The sequence below is a fragment of the Alexandromys fortis genome, unplaced genomic scaffold, assembly GCF_014885135.2.
Source record: "Alexandromys fortis isolate MF-2015 unplaced genomic scaffold, M_Fortis_MF-2015_v1.1 scaffold_45, whole genome shotgun sequence".
NCBI lineage: Eukaryota > Metazoa > Chordata > Mammalia > Rodentia > Cricetidae > Alexandromys > Alexandromys fortis.
Genome location: NW_026067926.1, coordinates 7,479,349 through 7,506,110, shown reverse-complemented (window position 1 = coordinate 7,506,110; position 26,762 = coordinate 7,479,349). Strand labels below are relative to the sequence as shown.

The 26,762-nt window shown below is 42.0% G+C and overlaps 2 protein-coding genes across 2 annotated transcripts in view; both read right to left on the bottom strand.

The window, feature by feature from the left end:
• Window positions 1-1,679: 1,679 nt before the first annotated feature.
• Arl6ip1 (ADP ribosylation factor like GTPase 6 interacting protein 1) lies at window positions 1,680-12,368 on the bottom strand. The gene is made up of 6 exons (XM_050143251.1): window positions 12,208-12,368; window positions 9,640-9,773; window positions 9,104-9,223; window positions 4,804-4,921; window positions 4,106-4,190; window positions 1,680-3,197 (listed from the first exon to the last, which is right to left on the bottom strand). The coding sequence occupies exons 1-6, from the start codon at window positions 12,241-12,243 to the stop codon at window positions 3,079-3,081; spliced, it is 612 nt and encodes a 203-aa protein (XP_049999208.1). The 5' UTR covers window positions 12,244-12,368; the 3' UTR covers window positions 1,680-3,078.
• A 1,764-nt stretch (window positions 12,369-14,132) lies between these two features.
• The window catches only part of Smg1 (SMG1 nonsense mediated mRNA decay associated PI3K related kinase), a 105,646-nt gene continuing 93,016 nt past the window's right edge, over window positions 14,133-26,762 (bottom strand). The window contains exons 54-61 of the mRNA XM_050143150.1: window positions 25,750-25,902; window positions 25,312-25,491; window positions 24,956-25,183; window positions 24,168-24,379; window positions 23,942-24,048; window positions 19,954-20,133; window positions 19,766-19,872; window positions 14,133-18,538 (exon numbers count right to left, since the gene is read on the bottom strand). Of these exons, the coding sequence (XP_049999107.1) occupies window positions 18,461-18,538; window positions 19,766-19,872; window positions 19,954-20,133; window positions 23,942-24,048; window positions 24,168-24,379; window positions 24,956-25,183; window positions 25,312-25,491; window positions 25,750-25,902 (1,245 nt within the window). The 3' untranslated portion in view covers window positions 14,133-18,460. The remainder of the gene's footprint in view (window positions 18,539-19,765; window positions 19,873-19,953; window positions 20,134-23,941; window positions 24,049-24,167; window positions 24,380-24,955; window positions 25,184-25,311; window positions 25,492-25,749; window positions 25,903-26,762) is intronic.

Here is a 26,762-nt window from a genome sequence, read left to right as displayed (position 1 = left end):
CTTTCTTGTAGACCAGGCAGGCTGGCCTTGAACTCACAGAGATCCACCTGTCTCTTCCTCCAGAGTGCTGGGATTAAAGGCGTGCTCCACCACCAGTGTTAACAGCTGCACCATCTCTCCAGTCCCAACACTTGTTTACAAGGGTTTCCATAGGAAGGACATAGAAATGTACACCTTCTCAGTACACTGCACACCTCCCTTACTCAACTGTTGCACCAGGTACTTGGAGTGATGGGGCAAAAGCAGCAGCTCCAATCCTTAGGAAATTCCAGTTGTAGGCAGAGACAGACAGCTAATCAAGATAGGGCCACAGTCAGCCAGGGTGGCAATGTGAAGTGCTCAGAGGATATCTGTTACCTGGGAAGTTGCCACACCTCCCCTAAAGGAACTGTTTTCATAGCTTAGCTCCTAACAAATGCTGAGATCTGTGATATAGTCTCCATTTCACAGGCAAGAAAACTGTCATCTTGCCGGGCAGTGGTGGCGCACGCCTTTAATCCCAGCACTCAGGAGGCAGAGGCAGGCGGGGATCTCTGTGAGTTCAAGGCCAGCCTGGTCTACAAGAGCCAGGCTCCAAAGCTACAGAGAAACACTGTCTCGAAAAACCTAAAAAGAAAAAAAAAAAAAAGGAAAAAGAAAACATTTTAAATGGACCCGATATGAAAATTTCAGGAACTCAAAGCAAGGTGGGGGTGGGAGGATGGTAGTTAAAAGTCTAAGAAACTAGACTCCTTGATGGGGACTTCCTAGCTGATCCCACAGGGTCCTGCTATGTAGGCTTGGTGAGCCACAGCAACTGGATGCTTCCACAATGATGAGGAGCTCCTAGGGGAGGGAACCTGTGTAGAAATGGGTAAGAAACTCAAGATGCTGGGCAGAAGGGAAGTAGAACAAAGAACCCTGTCGAAACTGACTCACATCTGTGATTTGTTAGAGACAAACTATAGAACCTGGAGAAAAATGAGTGGCTGGCATTTAACTACACTTTAAAACCCTTTTAAAATAATAGCCTGGAATCCTAACACTTGAGAGGTGAAGGCAGGAAGATCAGGAGGCCAAAGCCAGCCTGGGCTTGGGACTGCCTAAAAACACCAAAGCTTCCGTACCCTACAGGGTATGAGGAAGCTTTCAGGACCCACACACTTTTCTTCTTGACCCTGCTCATTTCAAATGTCTCCACATAGGCCTTGGAATAACAGAACCTCATGAGGGCACTCAGACCAGCCTTCCAAAGGGAACTTAGGCTAAAACCACATATAGCTGAGCAGGTGCTACAGATGCATGGTTGAAGACCAGTGCTTCTTTTTGATTTTGAACCAATTCTTGACATTACAAGTTAGCAATTTCAAAGCCTCAGACAACCACAGGAGTTGTGATAATCTTGGCTTGAGACCTCCAGCCTGTTCCTGATGAGACCCCAAGTTAAAGCATCCAACTTGCAGTGTAATTTTAAAAAGCAGACGTCTACCAATTATCAACCAGCTGTGTTGGATGAAAAAGTACGTGTTCTTTTGAGCCTCTTTCTGCCCCCTATCGGTCCCTCCCCTCTCCAGTGTTTCCCTATCTAGCACAATGCCTGGGTGTTCCTTTTAAGAGTACCTTGGAGGGCAGGTCTATAACAGGGAGGTTACTAATTAGATTCATAAACCTGAACAGTTAACAAAAGTGAGACAAAGAGGTTCCAGATTTTTTTTTTAATTATCCCGCTTTTACACAAAACAAAGTAGAAGAAATGATTAAAACTGCCAAAGTAGTTAATTGGTAGAACATGTATTATTCACACACACACACACACACACAAAATTCCAGGTAGGAAGGCAGGCTTATTTACAAGAAAACATGTAAAATTAAGGTGGGTGTCATGAAACATTAAAAATAAACGAACAAACACATGCTACAACAGGTCCCACTGTTTACAGTGCTGGGGAGGTGAGAAAACAGAGGCAGATGCACAAGGTTTAGGCTTCACAGATCAGTGCAATGGATCCACAAACTATGATACAGCTAGTTCATGGGTTAAAGAGTTGTTCCCAAATGTGTCCTATTTTGGCCCTCAGAGGTTCAGTCCTGAAGATTTCAACTGCTCGAAAAGTCTATCTAAAAGTCTACCTATAAAGCTTAAGGAGTTACAAACGCTACCCAGCTACGTCAGCAGTCTGTCTCAGCTACAACCTGCAAGGGGAAAGTCAAACACCAGTGTAGACACTGCTTCCAAGTGTAAACCCGGAGCCACTGAAATACAGCCAGCATCATGGCGAGGGGCTGGGGGGGGGGGGATTTCCGGACTTATTTTTAAAGACTTTTTATCTGATCTTAAAAATTAATAGATGTTCTAGTTTTCTACTGAGAGAACAAAAGAGACTTTTATATCCCTAGCTAGTCTTGGAGTAAAGTCAGAGACATTTTAAGTCAGCTGAAAATCCAGAACAAAGAGAGTGCTAAGATTTTCAAATATGATGTTCTGGAAGATTATTGTTCAAAAGTTGTTCAAGGACTAACCTGAAGCAGCACAAAGGGAATGAGGTCAGTCTAAGTTGGCAGATTCCTCATCTGAACCAAGGGGCAATGCCTCCTAAATCTGCTACATTTCATACACTAGGGTGTGCAATTTTATCCTATTCCATGGGCATTCTCCCACTGTGGAAAATCAGGAATGAATCTTAAGTGGTCTCTTCATCAAAAGTGGTCACTTTACTCACAAAGACAAGACAGCTTGTTAAGCAGACTGTGGAAGCAGACAGTAGAACCAGCTTCCTGTAGCCACAGACCACTACCTTGAACACAGCTAAAGCAAACATCAACAGTTACCCAAAATCACAGTTCACTGGACGAAAGAGCAAAGTTCACCACCCTAGGATTTTAGAGGAAGTTGTCAAAAAAATAAAAATTCAGTAAAACAAGTTCTACTGATGGGAATGCACCCAGCTACACCTGGCTAGACACAGCACAAAGCCTGGCCTGTGCGAATCTATTAACAAGGGCAGAGGGAAGGGAGCAATGGGCCACTGTAACATTTTAGTATCCAGACAGCGCAGCACAACTGTTCCCAGGGGCAGGGCGCACTCCACTGAAGCCACATTATTCGTTTTTCTTTTCTTTTTGCTTGAGAAGCTTGTTTATCTCCCTTTTGGCCATTCCAATATACTTCAAGATGATTCCGTGTTGATTTAGTCCAGGAAGCAACAGCACAAAAGTCACTTGAAATAAAGAAATGAAGTTGAGGAAACAGAATCTAACTCACAGTTGAAAGCAAGTACACTCTGGAGAATAGGAGATGCACTGGCCCACAGGATCCCGTCCCAGCATGCCTTCCCACGGCCTGTGCATCGTGCTCCAGCACTGCGCTTCCTATCCCACTACTTTTCACCTCCCACAGAACAAGGGCCAGACTTCTTTAAGATCCTTATGTAATCACAAGTGATTTGCTTAAATGCTGACTATGAGATTCTCTGAGCCTGGAGTTAGAGGCCATTGTGCGCCAGCATGAGTGCTGGAAACTGAACCAAACAAGTGCTTTTAACCGTGGAGCCCTATCTTAAGTCCTGACTTGGATTAATCTCTTTGTTCTTTTTTTTTTTTAAATATTTATTTATTTATTATGTATACGATATTCTGTCTGTGTATATATGCCTGCAGGCCAGAAGAGGGCACCAGACCCCATTACAGATGGTTGTGAGCCACCATGTGGTTGCTGGGAATTGAACTCAGGACCTTTGGAAGAGCGGGCAATGCTCTTAACCTCTGAGCCATCTCTCCAGCCCCCAATCTCTTTGTTCTTGAGAAAGGATCTCATGTAGTCCAGGCTGGTTTTGAATGTGACATACAGCACATACCTGGGAATGACTTTGGACTTCTGCACCTTCTTCATTTAGGTCCTAAGTGTTGGATTAGTTTTGTCTAGTACTGGGTATCAAACCTAAGGGCTTGGCACACACAGGGCAAGCACTACCAACTGAGCTATGTCCCCAGCATGGCTGGAGTCTTCAGTTGTCACTGTGCTACACTTCCACAGGTCCTGGGAATACCCACTTCTCTACCTGCTGACCACACTACAAGTTAGACTTCCCTGCTAAGATGCACATGTGATGTTTCCTCAATGACTTACCAATCAGGTAGGTGAGAAGCAGGTTGTGAACTTGCTGTCCCACCCAAGCCACGGCAGCAAGAGAAATGATCATGGTCATGAAGTACTGTTAAAGAAAAGAACGAGAACTCGTCAGCTCTAAGCAGCAGATCACCAAGGGCAACTCTGCGGTTTGCTGCACCACTCCACACTGCGCACAGCGAGCAAGCACAAAGGCTTTTCTCCCCACTCTACAGGACCAGAGCACCATGCTCCACTCCATACACACAGCCACTGTGGGCTTAGACAGCTTTCCTTTAGAGGCTGGAAAAATATCATTTTTATTACTTTTCTTTTATAAAATGTAGATACATTCCCTCTTGGCATTACTGTCTATACAGATTAATGCTTTGAAATATAAACTATGTTACCTTTTCAGTTTACAACTTTAAGCTAAGAGACAAGAACATGTTTTTATGTATTGTCTTTTACTTCAGCATGAGGAAAAAATCTTCTCTCTACTATAATAAAGTTATATACAAAGATAAATGTTACCTTTCAATGGTTTAGTCTACCACATACAACACTCATGAATATATGTAGGCATTACAACAAAGGGTAGTAGGTATTGAATTTCATCCCTAAAAAGGCTGTTACTAGACTGAAATCACTGTAAACTCAGTATTTTGGTTCACATTTTAGTAAGTTAAAAAAAAAAAAAAAACACAAAAACAAAATACCATTTTAGGCTTTTCTTCCTTCAGCGAAAAGAGGCGTTTCCACCAGCCCACAGCTCTGCGTCGTGTTTTTACAAGATTACTGCAGATTTCATGAAATCTTTGCTGTTGTTCGGTGGTCCTAGAAAAGAGAGTTCTCTTTTTGTTATAAGTAAATGGCGATCATACAGTTTATTTAGTTATTAATTTTCTTGAGAGAGAAATCTCGCTCTGGCTGCCCCTGAACTCACGATCCTCCTGCCTTAGCACTGTAAGGTGCTAAGATTATAGCTATATATGAGCCAATGACTGGATAAGTTAAAACTCCTGATCATTCTGTGTCTGCTCCTAAGTGCTCAGAACACAGGTGGGGCCTCCACACATCTCAGGAAAGGAAAAACAATGGGTCACCACTGATTGCAACTTTTTAAAAATTATGTTACTTTTACTTTATGTGTGTAAGAGTTTTGCCTACATATTTGTCTATGATGGAGGAGGGTCATCTGTCTAATGTGTTACTTTCACTGGTTAATAAAGAAACTGCCTTGGCCCTTTGATAGGACAGAAAATTAGGTAGGTGGAGTAAAGAGAACAGAATGCTGGGTAGAAGGCAGTGAGGCAGCCGCCATGGAGCCAGCTGCCAGGTCAGACATGCTGAATCTTTCCCGGTAAACCACCACCTCGTGGTGCTACACAGATTATTAGGAATGGGTTAACCAAGATGTGAGAATTAGCCAGTAAGAGGCTAGAGCTAATGGGCCAAGCAGTGTTTAAAAGAATACAATTTGTATGTTGTTATTTTGGAACATAAGCTAGCCAGATGGCTGGGAGCCGGGAGGCAGGAAAGCAGGCCTGCTCGCCTCCTCACTACATGTCTATACACATATAAAGTGGCTGGTGCCTATAGAGGCCAGATCTAGAGGGTGTTGGATCCCCTAGAACTAGAGTTATAGACAGTTGTGGGTACTGGGAATCGAACGCAGGTCCTCTAAAGGGGGACAGTGTTCTTAACCTTTGAGACCTTTCCAGCCCCTATATTAAGACACCTTTCACAAAAAAGGAACATCTTTTACATAAAGTGTGCTCACGGATATGTGTGTGTGTGCGCGCGCTTGGGTGTGTATACATATTATGAATGCACAACATGGTATACATGCAGAAGTGAGAAGACAACCTATGGAAGTCATTTCTCTCCTTCCACCATGTGGACCCCAGGTTTCAAACTCAGGTAATCAGGATTGGCGGCAGGCACCTTTACCAGCTGATCCACCTCACCAGTCCTTGTGTACTAACTTTTGATAGATTAATGGTTCTAAAGCCACATTTGATTAACTACAGAAACAGGAGTCAAATTTTATGCGCTGTATTCACGATACAGATTTGGTTTTTCTATTTCAGTTTTTTTAAAAGAATGTGCGTGTCTTTCTTTTTTTAATATTTATTATGTATACAATATTGTGTTTACATGTATGCCTGGCAGGCCAGAAGAGGGCACCAGACCTAATTACAGATGGTTGTGAGCCACCAAGTGGTTGCTGGGAATTGAACTCAAGACCTTTGAAGTACAGGCAATGTTCTTAACTGCTGAGCCATCTCTTCAGCCCCCTTTAGTTTATTTTTTAGCTCTAAGTGAATTTTGCATTGTGCCCATCAGTGCTCTAAGCAGCTGCATCAGAGTATTTGAGTAGAATAATTTCTATACCAGGTAAGCAAGATGCTCAGAAGATAAAGATGCTACTGTCATGCCTGGTGACCCACGTTCAATCCCCAGCACCCACATGGAAGGAGAGAAACAATCTCTGGAAAGTTGCCCTCTGACTTCCACATGTGCACATGGGTAAGTGCATGTGGGTGGCAAACACACACACCTGAGCACATGCGCATGCACATACAGAGAGAGACAAAAATGAAGAGCCCAATCCAAATTCCTTATAAACTCAGCTCCAGTGAGAGAAAATGCAAACACCAAACAGAACTGATAGGCCTCTAGAAGAAAGTCATTTCTAATCTGTCCCTCTGCTATTTTTGTGGCACTAAAAAGGTCCAGTACTAAAAAGGATCAATGCTAAGAACCATACTGCCCTCTCTCCTGCTAGCCCGTAAAATGCAGGAACAGTCGGAGGATTTCAGACTATCCAAGCTGCTCATGGTCAAGGCTACACTGTGGTTATAACATTCCTTCTTTCCCACATCATCCATAATTAAAACATAAACCTCATCACATGGATGCTATTTTTTTATGATTTATGTTTATTTTATGTGCACTGGTGTTTTGTCCGCATGTATGTCTATGTGTGTTAGATCTTGGAATTATAGACAGTTGTGAGCTGCCATGTGGGTGCTGGGAATCGAACCTGGATCTTCTAAAAGTGTTCTAAACCACTGAGCCATCTCTTCAGCCCCCATGGATGCTATCACTACCAAACTACTGTTTATCTCTCTGAAGACTTTCCTCCAGGATTATGAGTTAGTGAACTGCTGTCTGGGCTAATGTCAAGGCCATAAACTTCCCCAAACATAACAGCTTTAAATACTTCATGGTGAGGGAAAAGCAATTTGAACAAATCCTAACACTGACCCATTATTTTTTAAAGAAACATGCTTACTTAAACCATATTTTAAGCTAACTCCCCAAATTTATGTGAACTTGTTCTTACAGATCCAGAAGGTACATAACAAAGGCTCTCATCTTTACAGATTATATAACTTGCTGTCATTTGGAAACACAAAAAAAAAAAAAAAATTAAGGGCACAGGCAGAACACCAATCAATTGAAAATACCAACTGACAGAGAAAAATCTATTCCGAAATCTGGTTCTTTTCATTATGTATGGTTTTTCCTTCCTCTAGCAAAGAACAGAACTCAGGGTACCATGTGTTCTGGAAAAGCACTCTTAATACTGAGCTCTGAGATATTCAACATTCCACTGGAATTTCAAATAGTTACTGTAATCCTTAACCACTAACTATAATCTTAGGAAGTCCTGATTAATCATTCAAATAACGGTAAAAATGAGATCAACAGTTCATGTGTAGCCAACAGTAGAATCTACTCTTACCTACTCACAATGGACTTGGTTAACTACCCCTGCACTGCCTCAATGCACTAGCTCTCTCAGCCTTCAACACAACATCCCTCTTGGTTTGTTTTGGGGAATGTAAAGGAACACTGGTTGTGGCTGTGACAGGATCTCTTGGTGTAGACAAGACACGTCCATACCTTGTTATGTGTATAGCCCACTCTGGGCTCATTATCACAATGTCTGTCATCCAGAGTACTGAGATTAGCAGTGTGCGCCAACCCACACAGCTTAAAGGTCCAATAATGTTTAACAATTAGAGGCTTTTCTGTGTTGGAGAAAAGCTTGTGAGAGGGCAGTGTAACAAGAGAACCAGTCACTGACCTTGACAAGCAGCTGTCCTCCTGTGTACAAATGAGGACTCGCACACACAAAGAGACACATTTAAACAAACTTGAGTTCAAGGTCCATTGAAGGAGCTGGCTTTGCTAGCAAAGGAACATGTTGCAGAGACTGGTGACTGGAGTTCCATCCCCAAGGTCCATATGCGGTAGGAGAGAACAAACTCTGGAAAGCTGCCCTCTGAGCTACACATGCATGTTAGCACATGCACCCATCCCCAAATAAATAAATGTAATTTTAAAAAAGTTCTGCAATTCTTATTTAAAACAGCACCTTTAAAAGATACCCTCGCCTGCTGGACAGTGGTGGCGCACACCTTTAATCTCAGTGCTCGGGAGGCAGAAGCAAGCAGATCTCTTTGAGTTTGAGACCAGTCTGGTCTACAGAACTAGTTCCAGAACAGGCAGGGCTACACAAAGAAACTGTCTCCAAAAACCAAACCAAAACAAACAAAAACATATTAACAGGAACAATAATAAAAATAACAACACTTTCTTTAAGGGGATAGTGGTAGTGCACACCTTTAATTCCAGTACTCAGGAGACAGAAGTAAGTAGATCTCTGAGTTCAAGGCCAGCCTGGTCTACAGAATGAGTTCCAGGACAGCAGTGCTACACAGAAAAACCCTGTCTTAAAAAAACCATAAAGAGAAAAAACCAAAAACAAAAAAAACCTCACTCTAAGTGTAGAAATAAAATTGAATAAACATCAACAGATAACAAAGAAAGCAAGTTTTTGACCAAAGTGACATACAAGGAGGACAATAGTACTGAAAATTCACTCATTTGAATTCAGCTAAGAAATTCTTCACATAAGAGCAATGACTAACTCCCAGCCGGTGTCTGATGGTTATAAAACAGTCTTCATTAATCACAGTACACTAATCATACATAGCCACCTACCATTTATTAGAGCCAAAAATCCTTGGTGCTAGAATGGGAACAAGGTAGTCAGCCAGGCACAAAAACATAACAAAGCAGGAAACACCGGACAGCACTGATGGATCGAGATAATAGATAATCCTGTTAAAAACAAAGAAAATTAACCAGCTAGAAAACCAGTAGTCATTGTTCCTAACCAAAGGTGTTTACTCCCTAGCCCACAGCCTCTCAAAGACGGGGCTGTTTCCTTTCTAATTTCCTCACAAGTGGATTTCAGGAGGCATGCATGTTGTCACAGTTATAGCAGTTAATGTCACCAGCAACAGTCAATACTTATTAGGAAAGAATACAAAGGAAGGGTGTTGAAAAAAGAAGTTTGAATGCACAGGATCTGCTCAACTGTATTAGATTACAACTTTACAAAAGGACTACAAATTCTAGAAACTGGGTAAACTGCTTGCAAAAAAGGTGTTTCTTTTGGATTATGTATTACAAAAGCGTCTCTAAGCATAGGCTAGGAGCCATCTGAGCACTTAGCAATAGCAGCCCTCACTTACAGGAACAGCAGGGAAACCACGCCCGCGATGGCAGGTGGAAACCAGGCTCTTTCCCAGCGAAGGACTCTGTCGGCCAGCAGCATCACTTCTCCCCATCCTTGCAGCTGCTCTTCCAGACCTGCAGTCTCCACAGCCTACATGCGGTCAACAGTGCAGAGTGTTACTTTACCAATCTCAACACTTAGGTTGCTAAAAGAATAAAAGCCTTCCAAGGCATCAGCCCGCTATCTTAAACAAGCCAAGTCATAAAAAACTGCAATTTTGGCAACAAACAGAAAATCGTCAGATGGCAGTGGCACACACCTTTAATCTCAGTAGGCAGATCTCTTGTGAGTTCGAGGCCAGCCTGGTCTACAGAGCAAGTTCCAGGACAGCTCCAAGACTACACAGAGAAACCCTGTCTTGAAAAACCAAAAAAGGAAAGAAAAAAAAAAAATCTGTGGGTGGGAGAAGTCCAACCTTTAATGGTCACTTTAGCACTGGGCTGTGTCCATGAAATAACATAATATTCCCAAGGCTTCACAATGTGGGGATAAACATTTCAATATTAATGAAAGTGAGCTTACTATGGTTAACTAATATCCCCAATTCACCCACAGTGTCATGCGGCAGTGCTCAGAACACTACTAAATTGGATCCTCTAGCGTTCGCTCATTTCAGGTGGCTGGCACTGTCTGTTGATTGGTCATTTTATTGATGTAGGCCTTTCTAAATCCATCAAGAAAACAGTCAGTCCGGACAATTTCTAAAATAGCTCTTTGTATGCTGGAATTACTCCAATGCTGGCATGGCAGTCACTGTGGAATTAGAGAAAACTCCTCCACTCAGTTATGTGAGGCACTTAAAGTCCTCCACAATGGTTCCTCATCGCTGATGGTGGAATCATGGCTAGGTTTCAAATTTCTCTGCATATTTGACAGCTGGTCAAAACCACACCTTTAAGGTGAGCTATTGTGACCTAAACCCTATAAAGAAGGAAATTAGAACAAGAAGTTGCTCATTCTGTGTAGGGCCCTGGATTCAACCCCCAGGAACACACGGAACCCAAGTGACAATATAAGCTTTTCACAAAGGAATATGAAAATGACAGAGCACAATATGGACTTGGACTACTTTTAATTAATATAAAATCTGTGTCATAAGTACTTCTGACTATATTACATGCTTAATACTGATATCAACCCAAACTAGAAATTCTAAACATTTCACATGCTATACTTCAATTCATGCGCCTCAAAACTGGAAAAGATATTTTTACAACCTCTATTTAGGATGAGAAAACTGAGACAAAAAGGTAAAGATAATATATCTAAATCCAGGAAATATAAGATTAATGGCCTTGCTCTCCTTAAAGTGATATTGTTTTTATGGAAACAGGTCCTCTCCCGTGGCAATTTCCTTTAGTATCAATTAATCCTCTTACCGGATTGTTTGCTGGTGTGTGTGTGTTATGTAGGGGGAATTTAAGAGTACAGGGCAAGTATCTCTATTGGATTGTTTGTTGGTGTGTGGGGTGGGAGGGTGGGTGTGTGCGTAGGGGAAATTTAAGGGGACATGAAAAAGCGTCTCTAAACAGCAATGCAAAGTGAAAATCCCGCCCGATCCTCTACTGTCCTGTAGACACTTTTAGCTTGCTGGCATTTAGGCTCTTAGACGTGCAAACGCAGAAGCTACAAGCTGGTAGTTGCTCTTTTCATTTCTGATATGTTCCGTCTTTCCCTGGCGAATGACAACAGAGAAAACAAAAGGATCTCTCATTCTTGCCTAGATGATGCAGTTATATTTGTAAAACTAGCAGGACCTGGTGATGCACAGCTGTGGTCCCAGCACTTGAGAGGGGAAACGGGAATAACAAATGCAAGGCAAACCTCAATACATAGGTCAGGGCCAGATTGGCTACATGAAACCTTGGTCAAAAAAAAAAAAAAAAAAAAAAAAAAAAAAAAAAAAAAAAAACCTCAAAAATCTGTAATGAAGAAAATGTGCTCTCTTCTAATACCACCTCGTACAGTTCCTTCAGATCCGTGCTAATCATTCTAAAGTGAGCCCCCTAGCCAGTTCCCAGATAAGTGCCAGGACCTCCCACTGTCCTCTCCGCTGAACCCACTTTCGGCTTCCTGCGGTGAACTCGCAGCGAGCTACAACAAATTCTGCGTCAGCGATAACTACCTCTGTAGCAGCCCTTTGACCCTCCACCCTCGCTTAAGTTTTGGGAGGAAAAGAAGCCCTCATACAAACAATCTACCGAACATGAGATTAAAACCCAAGAGGGCGGAACAGGTACGTCTCCGGCCTGAGCCCCGAGCGTTAGACAAGGCCCCTGGCGGCCGAGTGCCCTAATCTGCCACCCAGGTTCCTTCTTGCCACGGCCCCATCCTCACACTTCCTCACTTGCGGTCCTTGCCTCATCGTGCACGGTCCAGGAAGGACGTTGGGGATGGGCAGTAGAGACCGCCACAGTAGAGATGGGCAGGGAGCCGCAGGATCAGGCCTGGCAGTCCCCTGGAGGCACCGAGACCAAGAGGCCTAACAGGAAGCGCCGGGGACAAGCCAACGACCGCGACTCACCAGCATGTTGCTGCTGCGGTTATCCCCTTCCGCCATCGTTCTGGACGCGCGGTCTCAACGAGCAGAAGACACTCTGCGCCGACACCCGCAAGGCGACCGAAGCGCGAGGGAACGCCCCGCAGCCTGCTTATATAGGCCGGCCGCCTTTCCCCGACAGCCCTCGCGAAACTCGCTCCTCATTGGGCAGAAGGCACTCCGGCTTCTGGGCGGCCAGGCCAACCGGCAGCCAGCGCATGACTTGAAATCCAGGTCAAAGGAGAGGGAAGCTGCGCGGAGCCGATAAAGACTCCGACCAATCAGAGTTTAGGAGTGTGGCCCGCTGGGGGCGGAACGGAAGGAAGCGGTTCAACCGCCGTCTCTAGGCGCTCGCCCAGCTAGATCCAGGCCGCTGAGGCTCCCACTGCTTGACGGAGGGAGTGGAGGCTGCGCCGTGCCCTGCGTCGGAGGCTGCAAGGGCGGAGGACTCTTTAGGTTCCTGTGGTACCTGCTAAGATTTATGACTGGAAGGCTGGCGGCCCCCATGTGAGAACTGCTGCTGCCATCTCGCCAGCAGTAGCAGGCCCTATGAGAACACGGAAGATGCACAAACTCTTAAAGACCTTTTGCAGTCAGTTTTTTGGGGAAATAATAGTTATGGCGCACTTCAGGTAGCTAGGCGAGCGCGTAAGATGGAGGGATGTATAGGTGGATGAGTAATTCAGATGGAGCGCTTCACATTGATACGGGCTGTGTGTGGGAGGAAGCTATGTAAGATACTGACCTCAAATATTTTACATCTAGGTTATTTTTTTTAAAAAAAACATTTCGTTCTTTAATTACCAGGTTCTTCAGTTCCTGGGAGGTTTTGTAAAGAACTTGAAATAAGCCCGGCCCTACCTGGAGCATGATGGTTCTATAAAAGGGGCATAAAATTTGTCACAGACCTTGTGGAAAGTACTTGGATAAGGTACTAACTAGCACAACATAGTTATGGCTAAGAAGCTCGGGTGAAGTGCTGCTTCGAGGAATTGGGGGTGAGGGGGCGGGTGATATGACTAGATCGATACAGAAACCTTAATTGGAGAAAACTTGGAGCCTAGAGAATTACCCGAAACAGCTGCTCCACAGGCTAAGCCGGAGTACAAATGGGCTTTAAAATCCACCATTTCTACCCTGGGAACTTGGCTGTTGCTTCAGAAAGCTCCGGAGTTTGGTCGTTGTTTCCAAAAGCTGTAAGGCCAGCTGCTGAGGCTGAGGTAGCTGAAGTCCAACAGCAGTTTCTCTAGAGCGCGTTGTGTGCTGTTCCCAGCCCTGATCCAAATGGCCCAGTGATTAAAAACACCTACGCTTTTTTGCACACGAGATTTCTGTACCAGATAATGAAGCCCTTACCACAAATCTTCCTCAGAACTCTGGCACAAGAGAACTTGCCATATACTCTATTCCTTCAGAGCTTTCACTCCCAATAATGGTTGCCAAAATTAAGCTACATACATTGCCTTTTGTCTTTCAAGACACAGTTTATCTTTGTAGCCCCAGCTATTCTGGAACTTGCTCTGTAAGACCGGGCTAGCCTCAAACTCAAGGGATCCACTACCTTCGCCTCCCCTAGATTAAAGGCATTATTTTTTTCCCCCTCCGAGACATGGTTTCTTCTCTGTGTAGCCCTAACTGTCCAGGAATTCACTCTGTAGACCAGGCTGGCCTCGAACTCAGAGATCCACGGCCTCTGCCTCCAGATTGCTGGAATTAAAGCCATGCGCCCCTCCCCCCCCCCGCACGGATTATCTAAAACTTTACTAATGAAATAAAATTTTCTCTGTTCAAAAGCAAGTAAAATATTTTTGAGAATTAAACATTTTTAATTTTGGGAGAGAACAGAAAAAACTCTGTACCAAAACAAATTTTTGGGGATCCACTTCAATAAATTCAGAACTTAAATACTGTATCTTTTAAGACTTGAACCTTTATTTTTTTGAAAAACAGGTATTTCATACAATCTTTACCATGTTAATGCAAAGTAGGCATGTGTTTTTTATTTTCCAAAAGATGCATCATGGACATTTTCAGGAAGCTGGTGTGATTTATTCAACTTTTAAATCTTAAATACAAGCACGAAATTATATCCATCAGGAGGCATTACAACGAAAGAAAGAAAGAAAGAAAGAAAGAAAGAAAGAAAGAAAGAAAGAAAGAAAGAAAGAAAGAGAAAGAAAGAAAAAAGAAAAGAAAGAAAAGACTATTTTGTACAATGTTACCAGGACATGGAAGATTCAGCTCAACTCAACTTGCTCTAAGGGTATTTATAAAAAACAACAACAACAACAACAAAAACCAAACATGAAATGTGATGTGGCTGCCACCAAGGGACTTGTAAAACTAGAAAAATAAGCAACACAGTAATCTGAAACAGGAGCTGAATCAAACATCAGGAAAAGGGAAAACAACCACTGTTAATCAGCCTGTTTGGGGAGGGATCTGTTTCAGAACATCCAGTTCTTTACCTTCAAACACCTAGCTGATTTTGAATTTTTAACATTAGCACTAGAATTTCTCAGTGCCCCCATTTCTCAAGGGTTCTCTACATGGTTGCCCTTTTTAACCCAAGCTCAATCTGTTCTTTTTAAATAATGTTATCCAGGCCCAAAAGCAGGCAAAGTACAGTGAACTGCCTTCTCTTGAATCTTAGCAGGGCGCTGTGATTCTCACTAATACCTCTTAGAAGATCTTCCTATCCTACCCAGCTTATTGAAGATGAGGACTTCAGTGACTAGTGCTTTTTGCCTCCTTGATTTGTGGGGGAGGGTTTTAAATTACTGGCATTTTATAAATTTAACGAGATATAAAACAATGTTTTAATACTCATCTGAACACGTGAAAAAATGCTTCAGTATGCTAGTTGTAAGGGCTAGGATGTATGTAGCTCAGGAAGAGCGCTTGCCTAGCATGTGCAAGGTTCCATCCCTGCACTGCAGGTAATCCAGCTAACAGCAGCACAGCACTGACATCTGCTGTATGAATAGGAGTCACAGGCTAGTTGTAGGTGTATTCATTACTAAGAAAAGAATTGGGAGAAAAGAAGAACCAGCTCCTTTGATTTTAGTACTGCACAAGTAAGCCCCCGAGTATCTACAAAAAGGTGGAGGGAAATAGGCCAGGAAGACTCTGATTTAAAGTACTGCCTATAATACCCCAGATTAAAAAGGACCTAAGACTGAACATCAACTTTAATATTTGGCTGTACTTGCATTGCCCTGCTTGGCATTTTATTAAATGGCTCTTTCCTTAAATTTCACACATCGGAACAACCACAATTAAACAAAAAACAATGCAGATAACACCAAACATTGAACAATATTAAGAAAACTATTAACTAAGCTCAGGTAACAGAGGCAAATGTTAAGGGCAAAGTGAAGGGAATTTTTTCTTTGTATTACAAACTCTCACCCTGAACTTGGAATTTGAACGCTGAATCAGTGATCTAAGAAAGTAGATCAAGACTTATCACTTTCACACAGAAATCTCATACCTATTTATAAAAACAAAACAAAAAAAAAACCTCACCACCACCATCAAAAAGTATCTAGCCATCTGTGTGATCAGCTCCATGACCAGAAACAGAAACTAAAAGACACTTTGGTAAAGGAAGAAACAGTTTCGTAAGTACTAAGTTAGGCCTCCACAGTTTGGTAGCGAAATCAACTAAAACCAGACTAGCTAATTAAAGACAAAATACATTTCAAGGGTACTCTGAATTAGAAGAGGTTGTTTGTATGGTTGTTCTGTACCCCCTGAATCTTAAAGGATGGGGAGAAGGAAGATAGGCAATAGGGAGTAGAAGTGTAAGGAGTAAGGAGAAAAAGGTTGGGGAAAAAGAGAAAATATCCCTGGTTTTCCACAGGTATTTTATCATCAAAAGACATGTGACTTCAAAACTACAGCACTCTACATGATTTAAGACATTCCCCCAATGGCCCTATTTTTTCCACTTGAGACTTCTTACAAAAGTTCAACCTGGCAAGGCTATCTGCACAGGAAGCCAAACCATACAGATGAGGGTTCTGTCCAGAGCACAGTGAGCAGCAAGCTTTGAAGTCCTTGGTTGCTCTTATCTGTCCTATAACCAAGAACTACTCTTCTCTCAGGATCAGTTTAAAATAGATAGGTTGGATAATCCATCAGAGGCACATTTTTTTTGGTTGTTTTTTTAAGCTGTCATATTTTTGCTTGGATTAAGTTGCCAGGTACTTCTGATGCCCAAAATCATGAGAAATAAAATTCACCTACTACCAAAGCGGAAGACATTTCTGACCACTACCACAAACTACAGGGTATGTGAGTATGAACTGGTTTTATCATTATGATAAAAGCTCTTCCCGGCATGAAGCATCACTGAAAATGACAAGTCTTGAGAGAACAGAAGTTACTAAAGTACCGTTGCTCTCAATGCCTCTAGGGAAGAAAGCAGCATGCAAAATACAGTATGGCATCAATATTCCAGCTAGGCTGTTTTGTGAAAATAAGGCTCAAAATCAACAAAATCAAATGCAATGTGCTAAGTTCCTTGTCATTGGACACATGGAAATTCAAAACAGCATCTTCCAATACTCATAATTAAGAAAGTGCTGACACTGGCATCCATCTCGTGAGGATTAAACTCGTAGCAAGCAGAGAAGAGCCCAGAGCCACATGGAGTGTTTCCATAGGCCATTTCAGGCTTGTGCACAGAGGCTGGCAAATTAAGTGACCACTGCACTAGTTGCTAAAATGCTGGGAAAACAGACTCAAAATACTGTGTGTTGTTCTGTGTTGATATGTGGTTTTTAGCTCTATTATGGTCTCGACTTCTATCAAGGATCAGCAGTGAGTACTGAACATGCTAAACTGAAAGATGTCTTGATCATGACTCACACAGTAAGCTATAAACAAATGATGCTGAAAAGTAAACAGAACCCTCACAGACCACCAGCTGAACTAAAAGATACTGGTGGGCATCACTTCTCATGCTCCCAAATGCCAGGTAAACTAAAGCACTTTTAATTTACATCTTAAATGTAAAATAAAAAATTACACTTTGTAAATTAAAAGTATCAAATGAGAAAACTGAATTAAAAAACATTTCACTCTACCTCCACCAGAACACTTTATTGTGAACCTGTCATCAACAATGCAAACTCCAATAGGTTCTCTATCCTGGTTGTTTAAAAGGTAAAAGATTACATCAGATCAGCTACTTTCTATGAAAGAAACTACGGCAATCACAGAAGAGGGAAAATTTGAATGACCTCCAAAAAATGCATACTGTAAGCAGAGGGGAGTGCACATGAAATCAGTGTCTGTTAGACTCATTACATTTGGATGCACAGTGACAATTCTGGAAACTGTACATGATAAGAGTCACAGATATGACTGAAATAACCAGAGTTACATCTTGTATGTGATGATCGGACCTTTAAACAATCCTTGAATTTTCCATGTTTTCATTGGATTTGGAGAAGCTCCTGTTTCGGTCTCCAAATGTGGTAACGAAAGTTTATGAAGTGTAAGGATTGAAATAAAAGTGAGTCTGACAGCTGGCTAATCTACCAGAGCGGGTCAATGAGGAGCTGGGGAACAGGGAAACTGATGGGGAGGAATGGGATCCATGGGTGCTTTTCCCTTCATTTCAGAAGTCAGTTTCTTCCAATGTAGTGTCTGTTACGTTGCTCTCCTTTTTTTTTTTTTTTTTCAGTCCATTTCTGAAATTCGTAACAGCATAGCCTTTTGGTACTTACTGGTCAACCCAACCAGTACTGTTGCCAAGCAACAAATGTTTCTCGAGAATCTGAATGCATCAACTCTTCCGTGGCTGTGAGTTCTTCGCGGCTCCCCGTTTTCTCTTGTTTCTGAGCGGGGTTTGTTTTCCTGGATTGTACACACAGGGTCAGGTGGAATGGAGTTCCAAGTCACTCTGTGCTCCGCAGCATCCCGATTTCTTTCTCAGCTAACCTCCTGACACGTTTGCAGCTGTTCTGTGGCAGAAAGACAATCTCCGTGTGCAGGCAGTGAGCTTGCTTTCTTCACCTTTGACCCTGGCCATGGTGTTGGGCGTATCCCTGAGTGCAGCTGTCCTGCAGGATTCACTTCCTAGTACACCGAGATTTCCTAGGTTTCCTCAGAGTAAGCCCCCAGTTGCATCACCACCGACTGTGATGTGGCTTTGGATGCCTGAGGCTGAGTTGATTCTGGTGGATGTCTGACCTCGCTTAACCAGACTCATCTACTGTGTTGCCATTCACACCCAGGCTGTCCAACCTTCATACAGCTGAGCCAAGTTATCTAGATTAGTTGCTTCCTTAATGACATAGTCAACCTGTGAACATAGGTAGGAGAAAAGTGAAAACCACTGAGAACTTGCAAGGTCAGTTTGTATTCAAATTGTATAAGTTGTCTCCAAGTAAGTGCTAGTCAACCCAATCACCCAAAGAAAGATTGGCTGAAACATGGTAAAAAGGTGATGTTCTCCATGACCACAGAGGATCCACAGGCTGAGTGTCTTAGTAAAGTTAGAAGCCTTAGAGAAGCATAGCGCTCATAAGCAGCCTACCCATCCCCCACCATTATTTGTTCTCAGGGATATACCATGAAATGTTATTATGTGTAGAACAAAACAATGACAAAAGTGAGTGCGAGAAATAGTCTAGGTAAGAGTATGACTAGCTACACTTTCCTGTAACTTTGAACAGCTCAGTGGTAAAGTACCTGCCTAGTGCCTGTAAAGATCTATGTTCAATTCCCAGCACCTAGGAGTGGGAGGATGCCATACAGACACACACAACTAATAATAGGGAAAAAAATATGGACAAGAACACACATTCGTGTGACATATTCGTGGGATTAAAGAGTCTACACCTCCAAAAACTGTCGTCATCCTCTATCTGAAACTTTCAGAATCTTTAAAGTAAGAATTAACTTGAGTTTGGTGGATGATTAGAGCAGTCATATACCTTAAATTTCTTCATTTTTTTTTTTGGGGGGGGGGGGGTTCTTTGTGGCTTTGGAGCCTGTCCTGGATCTAGTTCTTGTAGACCAGGCTGGCCTTGACCTCAGAGATCTGCCTGCCTCTGCCTCCCGGGTCCTCAGATTAAAGGTGTGCACCACCACTGTCCGGCACACCTTAAATTTCTATGGAAGACGATGCCTGAAAGTAAAGTCCTAAGTAGTAAAGAGTCAAGTCATGAGCATTTGACAACTTGAGAACAATGTTACTAATAACCTTCTGACTCCTGAATGTAGGTTTAGGGGCTGATTCCTCTTTTTGTTACAGAAAAACAAGAGGAAGAGGAAGAGACTGTGCATGAGCACAGCAGAGGACATAAGGAGGTCAGAGGACATCTTGAGTGAATTGGCTTTCTTTATTCCACCATGTGAAACCAAGGATTGAAGTTAGGTTATCAAGCTTTTGTGGCAAGTACCCTTACCCACTGAGCCGTTCTGCTAGCCCGAGGGCCTTATTTCTTTATTAAATAAGGAAATGGGTAAATGAGATCCTTGAACCTACCAGCAGCATTATAACAGTTTAAGCTTAAAAAATAGTCACCTGCTCAGCAACTGACATCCTCCTGTTTGGATCAACATCTCGACCCTCTAGCTTGGCTTTCACTCTCTTCCACACACTCACTGCATAGGAGTTTCTCTCTTGTACAGCTATAAAGCAAAAACACATATTAGTCAAGCCAATCTTTATTTAATATAGAATTATAAGGCATCCATATTCTAGCTGATTACCTTTCCCTGTTTTAGGATCTCTGACAGCCTTTTTGGGACTACAAGCAATGCTCTTGCCAGTTCCTGGGATGGTGCTTGGTGGAGTATCTGCTGATGTAGCCAGATTTTTCTGAATCAGTTTTTTAGCATTCTGAGACATGACATCAGGCTGAGTCTTCTGGCCAGTGTTACTCCGGACAGCTACAGAGAAAGAATTGGTGGCTCAATTTGGATGCAAACAGAAACAGGGGTGGCAGCAGCACACAAACAAGGAGATGGCCGATAGCAAGTACTCCACAGTACTCAACCTTGAAAAGTTTATGATGGTAAAAGTCCTTATCCCTTGACATAACAATTATGTTCCTAAAAATACAATTTCTCAGCAGTGGGATTCTCAATAGATAAATCTGAACAACATAACGATCTTCACTACACAATGATAAACAGTGGCAGTCAATACTTCTAGCAACTAGGGCATTAAAAGCCAAAGTGCAATTGTAATTCCAGTGCAAGGAAGGCGGAGACAGTGGATCTCTAGGGCTCACTGGTCAGCCAATCTGTGAACCCAGGTAAGGTGCAGTGAGAGACCTTGTCTCAAAAAAAAAAAAAAGGTACAGGGCTGGAGATAGTTCACCAATTAAAAACACTGGCTAATTTTCCAGAGGTCCTGGGCTCAAATCCCAGCACCCACATGGCATCTCATAAATGTCTGTAACTATCTAGTTCCAGAGGATCCAATACCTTCTTCCTACCTTCCTTGGCAATGTAGGCAGACAAACACTAAAAATTAAAACCTTTTAAAAAAAAAGTCGGGCAGTGCTGGGCGGTGGTGGCACACGCCTGTAATCCCAGCACTCGGGAGGCAGAGGCAGGCGGATCTCTGTGAGTTCGAGACCAGTCTGGTCTACAAGAGCTAGTTCCAGGACAGGCTCCAAAACCACAGAGAAACCCTGTCTCGAAAAAAACCCAAAAAAAATAAAAAAATTAAAAAAAAAAAGTCAGGCAGTGGTAGAGAACACCTTTAATCCCAGCACTTGGGAGGCAGAGGCAGGCAGATCTCAAGGACTTCAAGGCTAGTCTGGTCTACAAGATTTAGTTCCAAGATGCAAAAGGCTGTTACACAGAGAAACCATGTCTCAAAAAAACACCCTCCCCTCCAACAAAAAGAAAGAAAACCACACCGGCACGCGCACGCGCGCACACACACACACACACACACACACACACACACACACACACACACCACAAAAAGTGTTCCTCAATGATTGGGGCTGGGAAACACAGTTAGTTGAGCAGTTTAGAGTACTTGCTGCTCTTATAGTTGTTCTTATTCAACTCCCAACATCCATCCACATGGTGGCTTAAAACTATTGGTAAATTGAGCTCTAGGATAGTTGACTGACACTCTCTTCTGAACTCTTGAGGGCACAAGGGACCTATATGGTGCACAATGCAGGCAAACCATTCATACATTAAATTTAAAAATCATAAAGGCAGAAAAAAAAGCTTCCTCATCACCCTCCTAAATCACTCCTCCCAACCAATCTCAATCCCTCTGCAACTCTGTCAACTACAGAATGGCTCTCTACCAGAGACATTATAGTCACTACGCATAACTGGGACCCATGTCAGTGCATCACTCAACCTCATGGTCAAAATTTCTTCTTGCAGTAGATGGTTAATTAACACAGAGACCCACAACTTAACATTAGAGAGAAACTTTAGAACATTGAACCCTAAATGGGATATCTGTAACACACATTTCCCTTCAAGACTCAACAATCTATGTAGAAGCAGAAAGATTTTAAAAGCCAGAGGTGGTGGATGACTCCAAGTCAACAGCATTTTCCAGACACAAAAAGGCTGATAAAACAGATTATTTCATGTTTTTTTTTTTCTGTGTGTATTTTGTTTGTGCTTCTAAGACAGGGTTTATTCATGTAGCCCTGGTCATCCTGGAACTTTGTACACCCGTCTGGCCTTAAACTCAGAGATCTGCCTACCTCTGCCTCCTGAGTGTTGGAATTTTGTTTTTTAAAAAGAGAAAAAAAAATTTAAGACATTGGAAAGGAAGGGAGGGAGAGAGGGAGGAAATAAATAAATAAATAAATCTGGGGGAAGTTGGAGTAGGAGAAAGACCATGGCCAAAATATACTGGAGTAGAAGCAGCAGCAGCAAGGCTGATGGCTACCTTAAATCCAGTTTCCAGGAGGCAGATGCAGGCGAATCTCTGTGTGTGTTCTAGGTCAACCAGGCTTAGCAGTGAGATACTATCTTTTAAAAATAAAAAGTATCCTAAGTATTGGGTTGAAGAGATGATTTAGCAGTTAAGAGCACTGACTGCTCTTCCAGAGAACCCAGGTTCAATTCCCAGAACCCCACATGGCAACTAACAACTGTTTGTAACTACAGTTCCAGGGGACCTGACACCGTCATGTAGACATACATGCAGCCAAGAAACCAATGCACATAAAAAGGATAGATGGATGGATGAAGATGTCAGCGTAGCTTGATATACTTTTAGGACATTAATTTTACATTAAGCCATTACCAATTTAACATTAACTGGGAAAATCCAACAGAAAACCACACTCACAAAATGATCTATTGTGAATATATTATTATTTAAAAAATGTAGAAAAAAAAAAACAGGTGGTGGTGGTGCACGCCTATAATCCCAGCACTCGGGAGGCAGAGGCAGGTCAATCTCTGAGTTTGAGGCCAGCCTGGTATACAGAATGAGTTCCCGGACAGCCAGTTCTCTCCCACAGAAAAACCTTGTCTCAAAAACAACAAATAAATAAAATAAAATAAGAAAAAAGGGGGGAAACCCTACAGATGCACACAGTAGCTTTCATGGCTTGCTTTGAAATGAAAGATTCCAAACAGATTTTTCTATTCTAATTCTACTATTCTAAAGTACCAACAAGAAAAAAAAGTTAGATCTTAAAATTAAAAGTCTGAAGCTGACTTCAGAAGCATGTAGTAGACACCTTCAACTACAGACACTTGGGAAGCAGAGGGATCTCCAAGAGTTCAAGGGCAGTCTAGTCCACATACCAAGTTCCAGGACAGTCACAGCAATGTAGAGATGTATCAAAATAAATAAAAAGTGAAGAAGTAAGTAAGTAAATAAAAAGAAGAAAGTCTGAGATCATTTAAGTCCCAGATTTGCAAGCCTCCTGCCTTGGCCTCCCAAGGACTGGGATTATAGGCATGCACCACCATACTTGACCTTAGCTTTCTTTATAAGGAAAATCAATCCATTTATTTTAAATTCAGAACAATATAAAATTCTTATTTTAAATATAGAACAATATTAAATTCTATTACATTTGCTGATTGTTTCCCTTTTCAGTTTGGTTTGTTTGTAAAGATTTTATTCGATTTTGTGTGGGTGTGCACGTGCCCGCACAACCAAAGAGAGCAGAGTGGGCACTGGATCTCTTGGAACTGGAGTTACAGGAAATTTTGAGTTAGGAACTGCTCCCATCTTCTGCAAGAATGGTAAGCACTCACTAGTGTTTTGTCTTGTTTTTGTTTGTTTGTTTTGAGACAGTCTTACTATTAGGTCAGGCTGGTCTTAAACTCACAATCTTTTGCCTCACTCTCTCCAATACAGACATTAGAAGCATGTACAACCAGGCCTAGCTCTTAAGATAAAATTTTTCTTTTTTTCCAGACAAGGTTTCTCTGTTTAGATCTGGCTGGCCTTGAATTCTGAGATCCTACCTCTGCCTCCAGAGTTCTGGGATTAGGCATGTGCCACCAATACCACCCAGCTAAAATAAACTTTTAAACCACCACCATGCTTAAAGAGTATTTTACAATACATGTATTTCTGCTATTTAAGTTCTTTTAATGATAATTATTGAGCCTGGTTATATGACAGTGTTAAAGACTCCTTTAAAAGGTAGTGACTATAAACACAATAGACCTTCACCCATCCCTAAGCACCTAAACCTGTATGTATAAACTGTCAACATATGAAGATTGGCCTCTTTCATACCTGCAGCAAAGGATGGCTGGTAAGTAGCAGATGATGTTGGACTTGAACATTCATTTGCTGCGTCGGTGACTAAGGGTGATGCAAAACTCACTAAATTATTATAGATACTGAAATACAAAATTTATGAAACATTTATTTATGAAATGTTTTTTATCAGGTAACTATTTACAAATACATCAGTAAATACTAAGGGCTTTGCTTCTACATCATGAGAGTTGACCCTTACCTCTGGCTTTGTGTCTTCAGTTCTTTCAAGGTTGGAGTGATTTCCTGCAGCATTTCGACATGTTCTTGACTTCGAACTTGACCCATGGCCTGGACTAACGTGAACAAAACTGTCTGAATGTTGTCTTGCCATGATTTGTATTCAGCCAGGAACTGTCTGACACTGCTCTCATAGGGGATATCTTCAGCATCTGCCAGAGCAGCCTCTTCATCCTGCCAGCAACACACAATCCATTAGTAACAGACTTGTTTGTTCAAGCAATTCCTCTCAAGACAGTCACCTTGTGATCAAGAGGTAATAATGATCTAAATGTCACTGTGTTTGATCTGCTTATTATATGTCAGTTTCTTATATTTACAGGATCTTTATTTCTAGTACCAAATAAAAAGAAATATCAAAATGATGAAGTACGTTAGTCTTTTTAGGGAATGGATTTTCTTATTAATCATACTAAGTAGGGCACTGGAAGAAGAGACAGTGGTTAATTCACTTCGGAGAAAAGCTTTATTTGTTTGGAGACACAAGTGGGGAAGAAGAAACTAAAAACCAAAATAGCTGTTCCATTGGACACTAACTTCATCTATTTAAGCCTCGGATTCTCTTTGTACAAAAATCATGTCTGCTTTAGAAAAAAAAGAGTTGCTGAAAACACATTCTGACCTAGTTACAAACAAGTTGCAAGATGTAAATTGAGAAGTTATTTTTTTATTACAAAGTGTCACATCTTTCCACAAAGATATGACCTATAAGGTCTTGAGTCAGGAAACTATGTCAGTGAGATGCATTACCTTAGCCATGGCTTTTAGGAGATGCTTGACATCCCCAAGCTGCCGGTTATGACCTGTGAGCACAGTCTTTACACTGTCCACTAAGCTCTGGATGGTCTCACAGACGGTCTCTATCTGTTGCTCCTTCTCTGTCTGAACAGCCCTCTGGGTGGACATATCCTGGGTCAACTGTTTGTGTGCTGACAGAAGCCACTCAGAACTGCCAATGGGATGTTCAAGAGTCGTGTCCTAAATAGAATAAGCATTAATTGGAACAATTTGTTATATTACTTAGTCTTAAATAATCACAACTTTAATTTGTGTTGCTGGCCTTATTATTTTTAATACTTCTAGTTAAGTTACTCCCAAGGACTTACCACTCTCTGTAACAAACGAAGCTCTAACTCAGAGACTGAACTGTTGAACTGTGACGCAAATGAACACATCTGCTGACATCTTTTGATTAGTTCAAATAAGGTGGCATCCAGGCTTAAGGCTTCTGCAGTTCTTGTTCGTAGACTTTCAAAATGAATGATGTTGCTGCAGAGAAAAGTGACCTGTGAAGAGAGAACCCACACAGGGTGGGGAAGGAGACTGATGATGTGAAAAACAACACTACCTATGCATTTCAGAATCTGAATGAGAACTGGTTCTGAGAACATAAGACTCTTATGAAAACACACCAATTATTTACAAAGGCTGTTAAGTAGTGCACATCAGTATTCCTAGATCTGAAATAGCAAAAAGCACCTAAACACAAAATTCTAATGCTTCCATCATCTTAAAACAATCACAGTAGGTTAAGGATGCAGTACCTGGTTTGCTCTCTGGCTCTCTTTGAGAACAAGATTTCTTCTTTCAGCTATTGTTGCTTCAAAATCTTGTAGTACTGGTGCCAGTGCAGGATTGGCACCACCTGCCCACTTCAGCCGCTGCTCAATACTTGCTTCAAGGGCTGCTAGTTTCTCCTGTAAAAGTCAGCAGAATCCCTGAGCCCTTATCACACTCTCCACTCTACGTTAAGCATTTATTCAGAAGAAGCAAGGGCGGGCATGCTTAATTTAGAAAACACCCCAAACACCTTTGTTTTGAAGTTAATCTTGATTTTTTTTTTTACTTTATTTATTTTTATTTTATGTACACTGTTGTTTTGCCTGCATGTATGTCTATGTAAGAGTGTCAGATCTTGGAGTAATAGTTGTGAGCTGAGAATTGAACCTGGGTCTTCTGGAAGAGCAGTCAGTGCTCTTAACCCCTGCACAATTTCTCCAGCCCATTCACCCTGATTTTACTTGTATATTTAAGGGTCAAAGCTATCGTGAAGAAAAGATTTTTAATTTCCCCGTTTTTTTTTTTTTGGGGGGGGGGGGTCCAGACAAGGTTTCTCTGTAGCTTTGGAGCCTGTCCTGGAACTAGCTCTTGTAGACCAGGCTGGCCTTGAACTCAGATCTGCCTGCCTCTGTCTCCCAGTGCTGGGATTAAAGGTGTGCACCACCACCACCCAGCAATTTATTTTCTTGACATCTATAGCACTTTCATGTTCTTAGGATTTTTTTTTTCAGTGTTTACTACTGTCATTTTTTTTTTAAGTTTTTAAAAAATTAAATACGAACCGTTTCCAAGATAGCCTGGGCTACAGGGTAAGAACCTGTCTCCTCTATGCCAAAATAAGGAGAGAAAAAAAAAGTCCAAACATTGCTGGAGATGTATGAAACTGAGGAGTAGTCTCTGTTGTCTAGCAAGTATGAGACCATATGTTCAATTCTTAGCACAAGAAAAATAAGTTTAAGAATTAAAAAAGGGAGGGAGGGAGGGAGGGGAGGGAGGG

What these genes read in the sequence shown, in the direction of transcription:
- Arl6ip1 (XM_050143251.1), bottom strand. Translation starts at nt 12,243, where the DNA reads ATGGCGGAAGGGGATAACCGCAGCAGCAACATGCTG. An exon ending in ATTTTTGGCTCTAATAAATG is followed by an intron (nt 4,922 to 9,103) that starts GTAGGTGGCTAT and finishes TCTCTTTTCTAG; the next exon opens with GACCACCGAACAACAGCAAA. An exon ending in AGGAAGAAAAGCCTAAAATG is followed by an intron (nt 4,191 to 4,803) that starts GTATTTTGTTTT and finishes TTTCTTTAACAG; the next exon opens with TACTTCATGACCATGATCAT.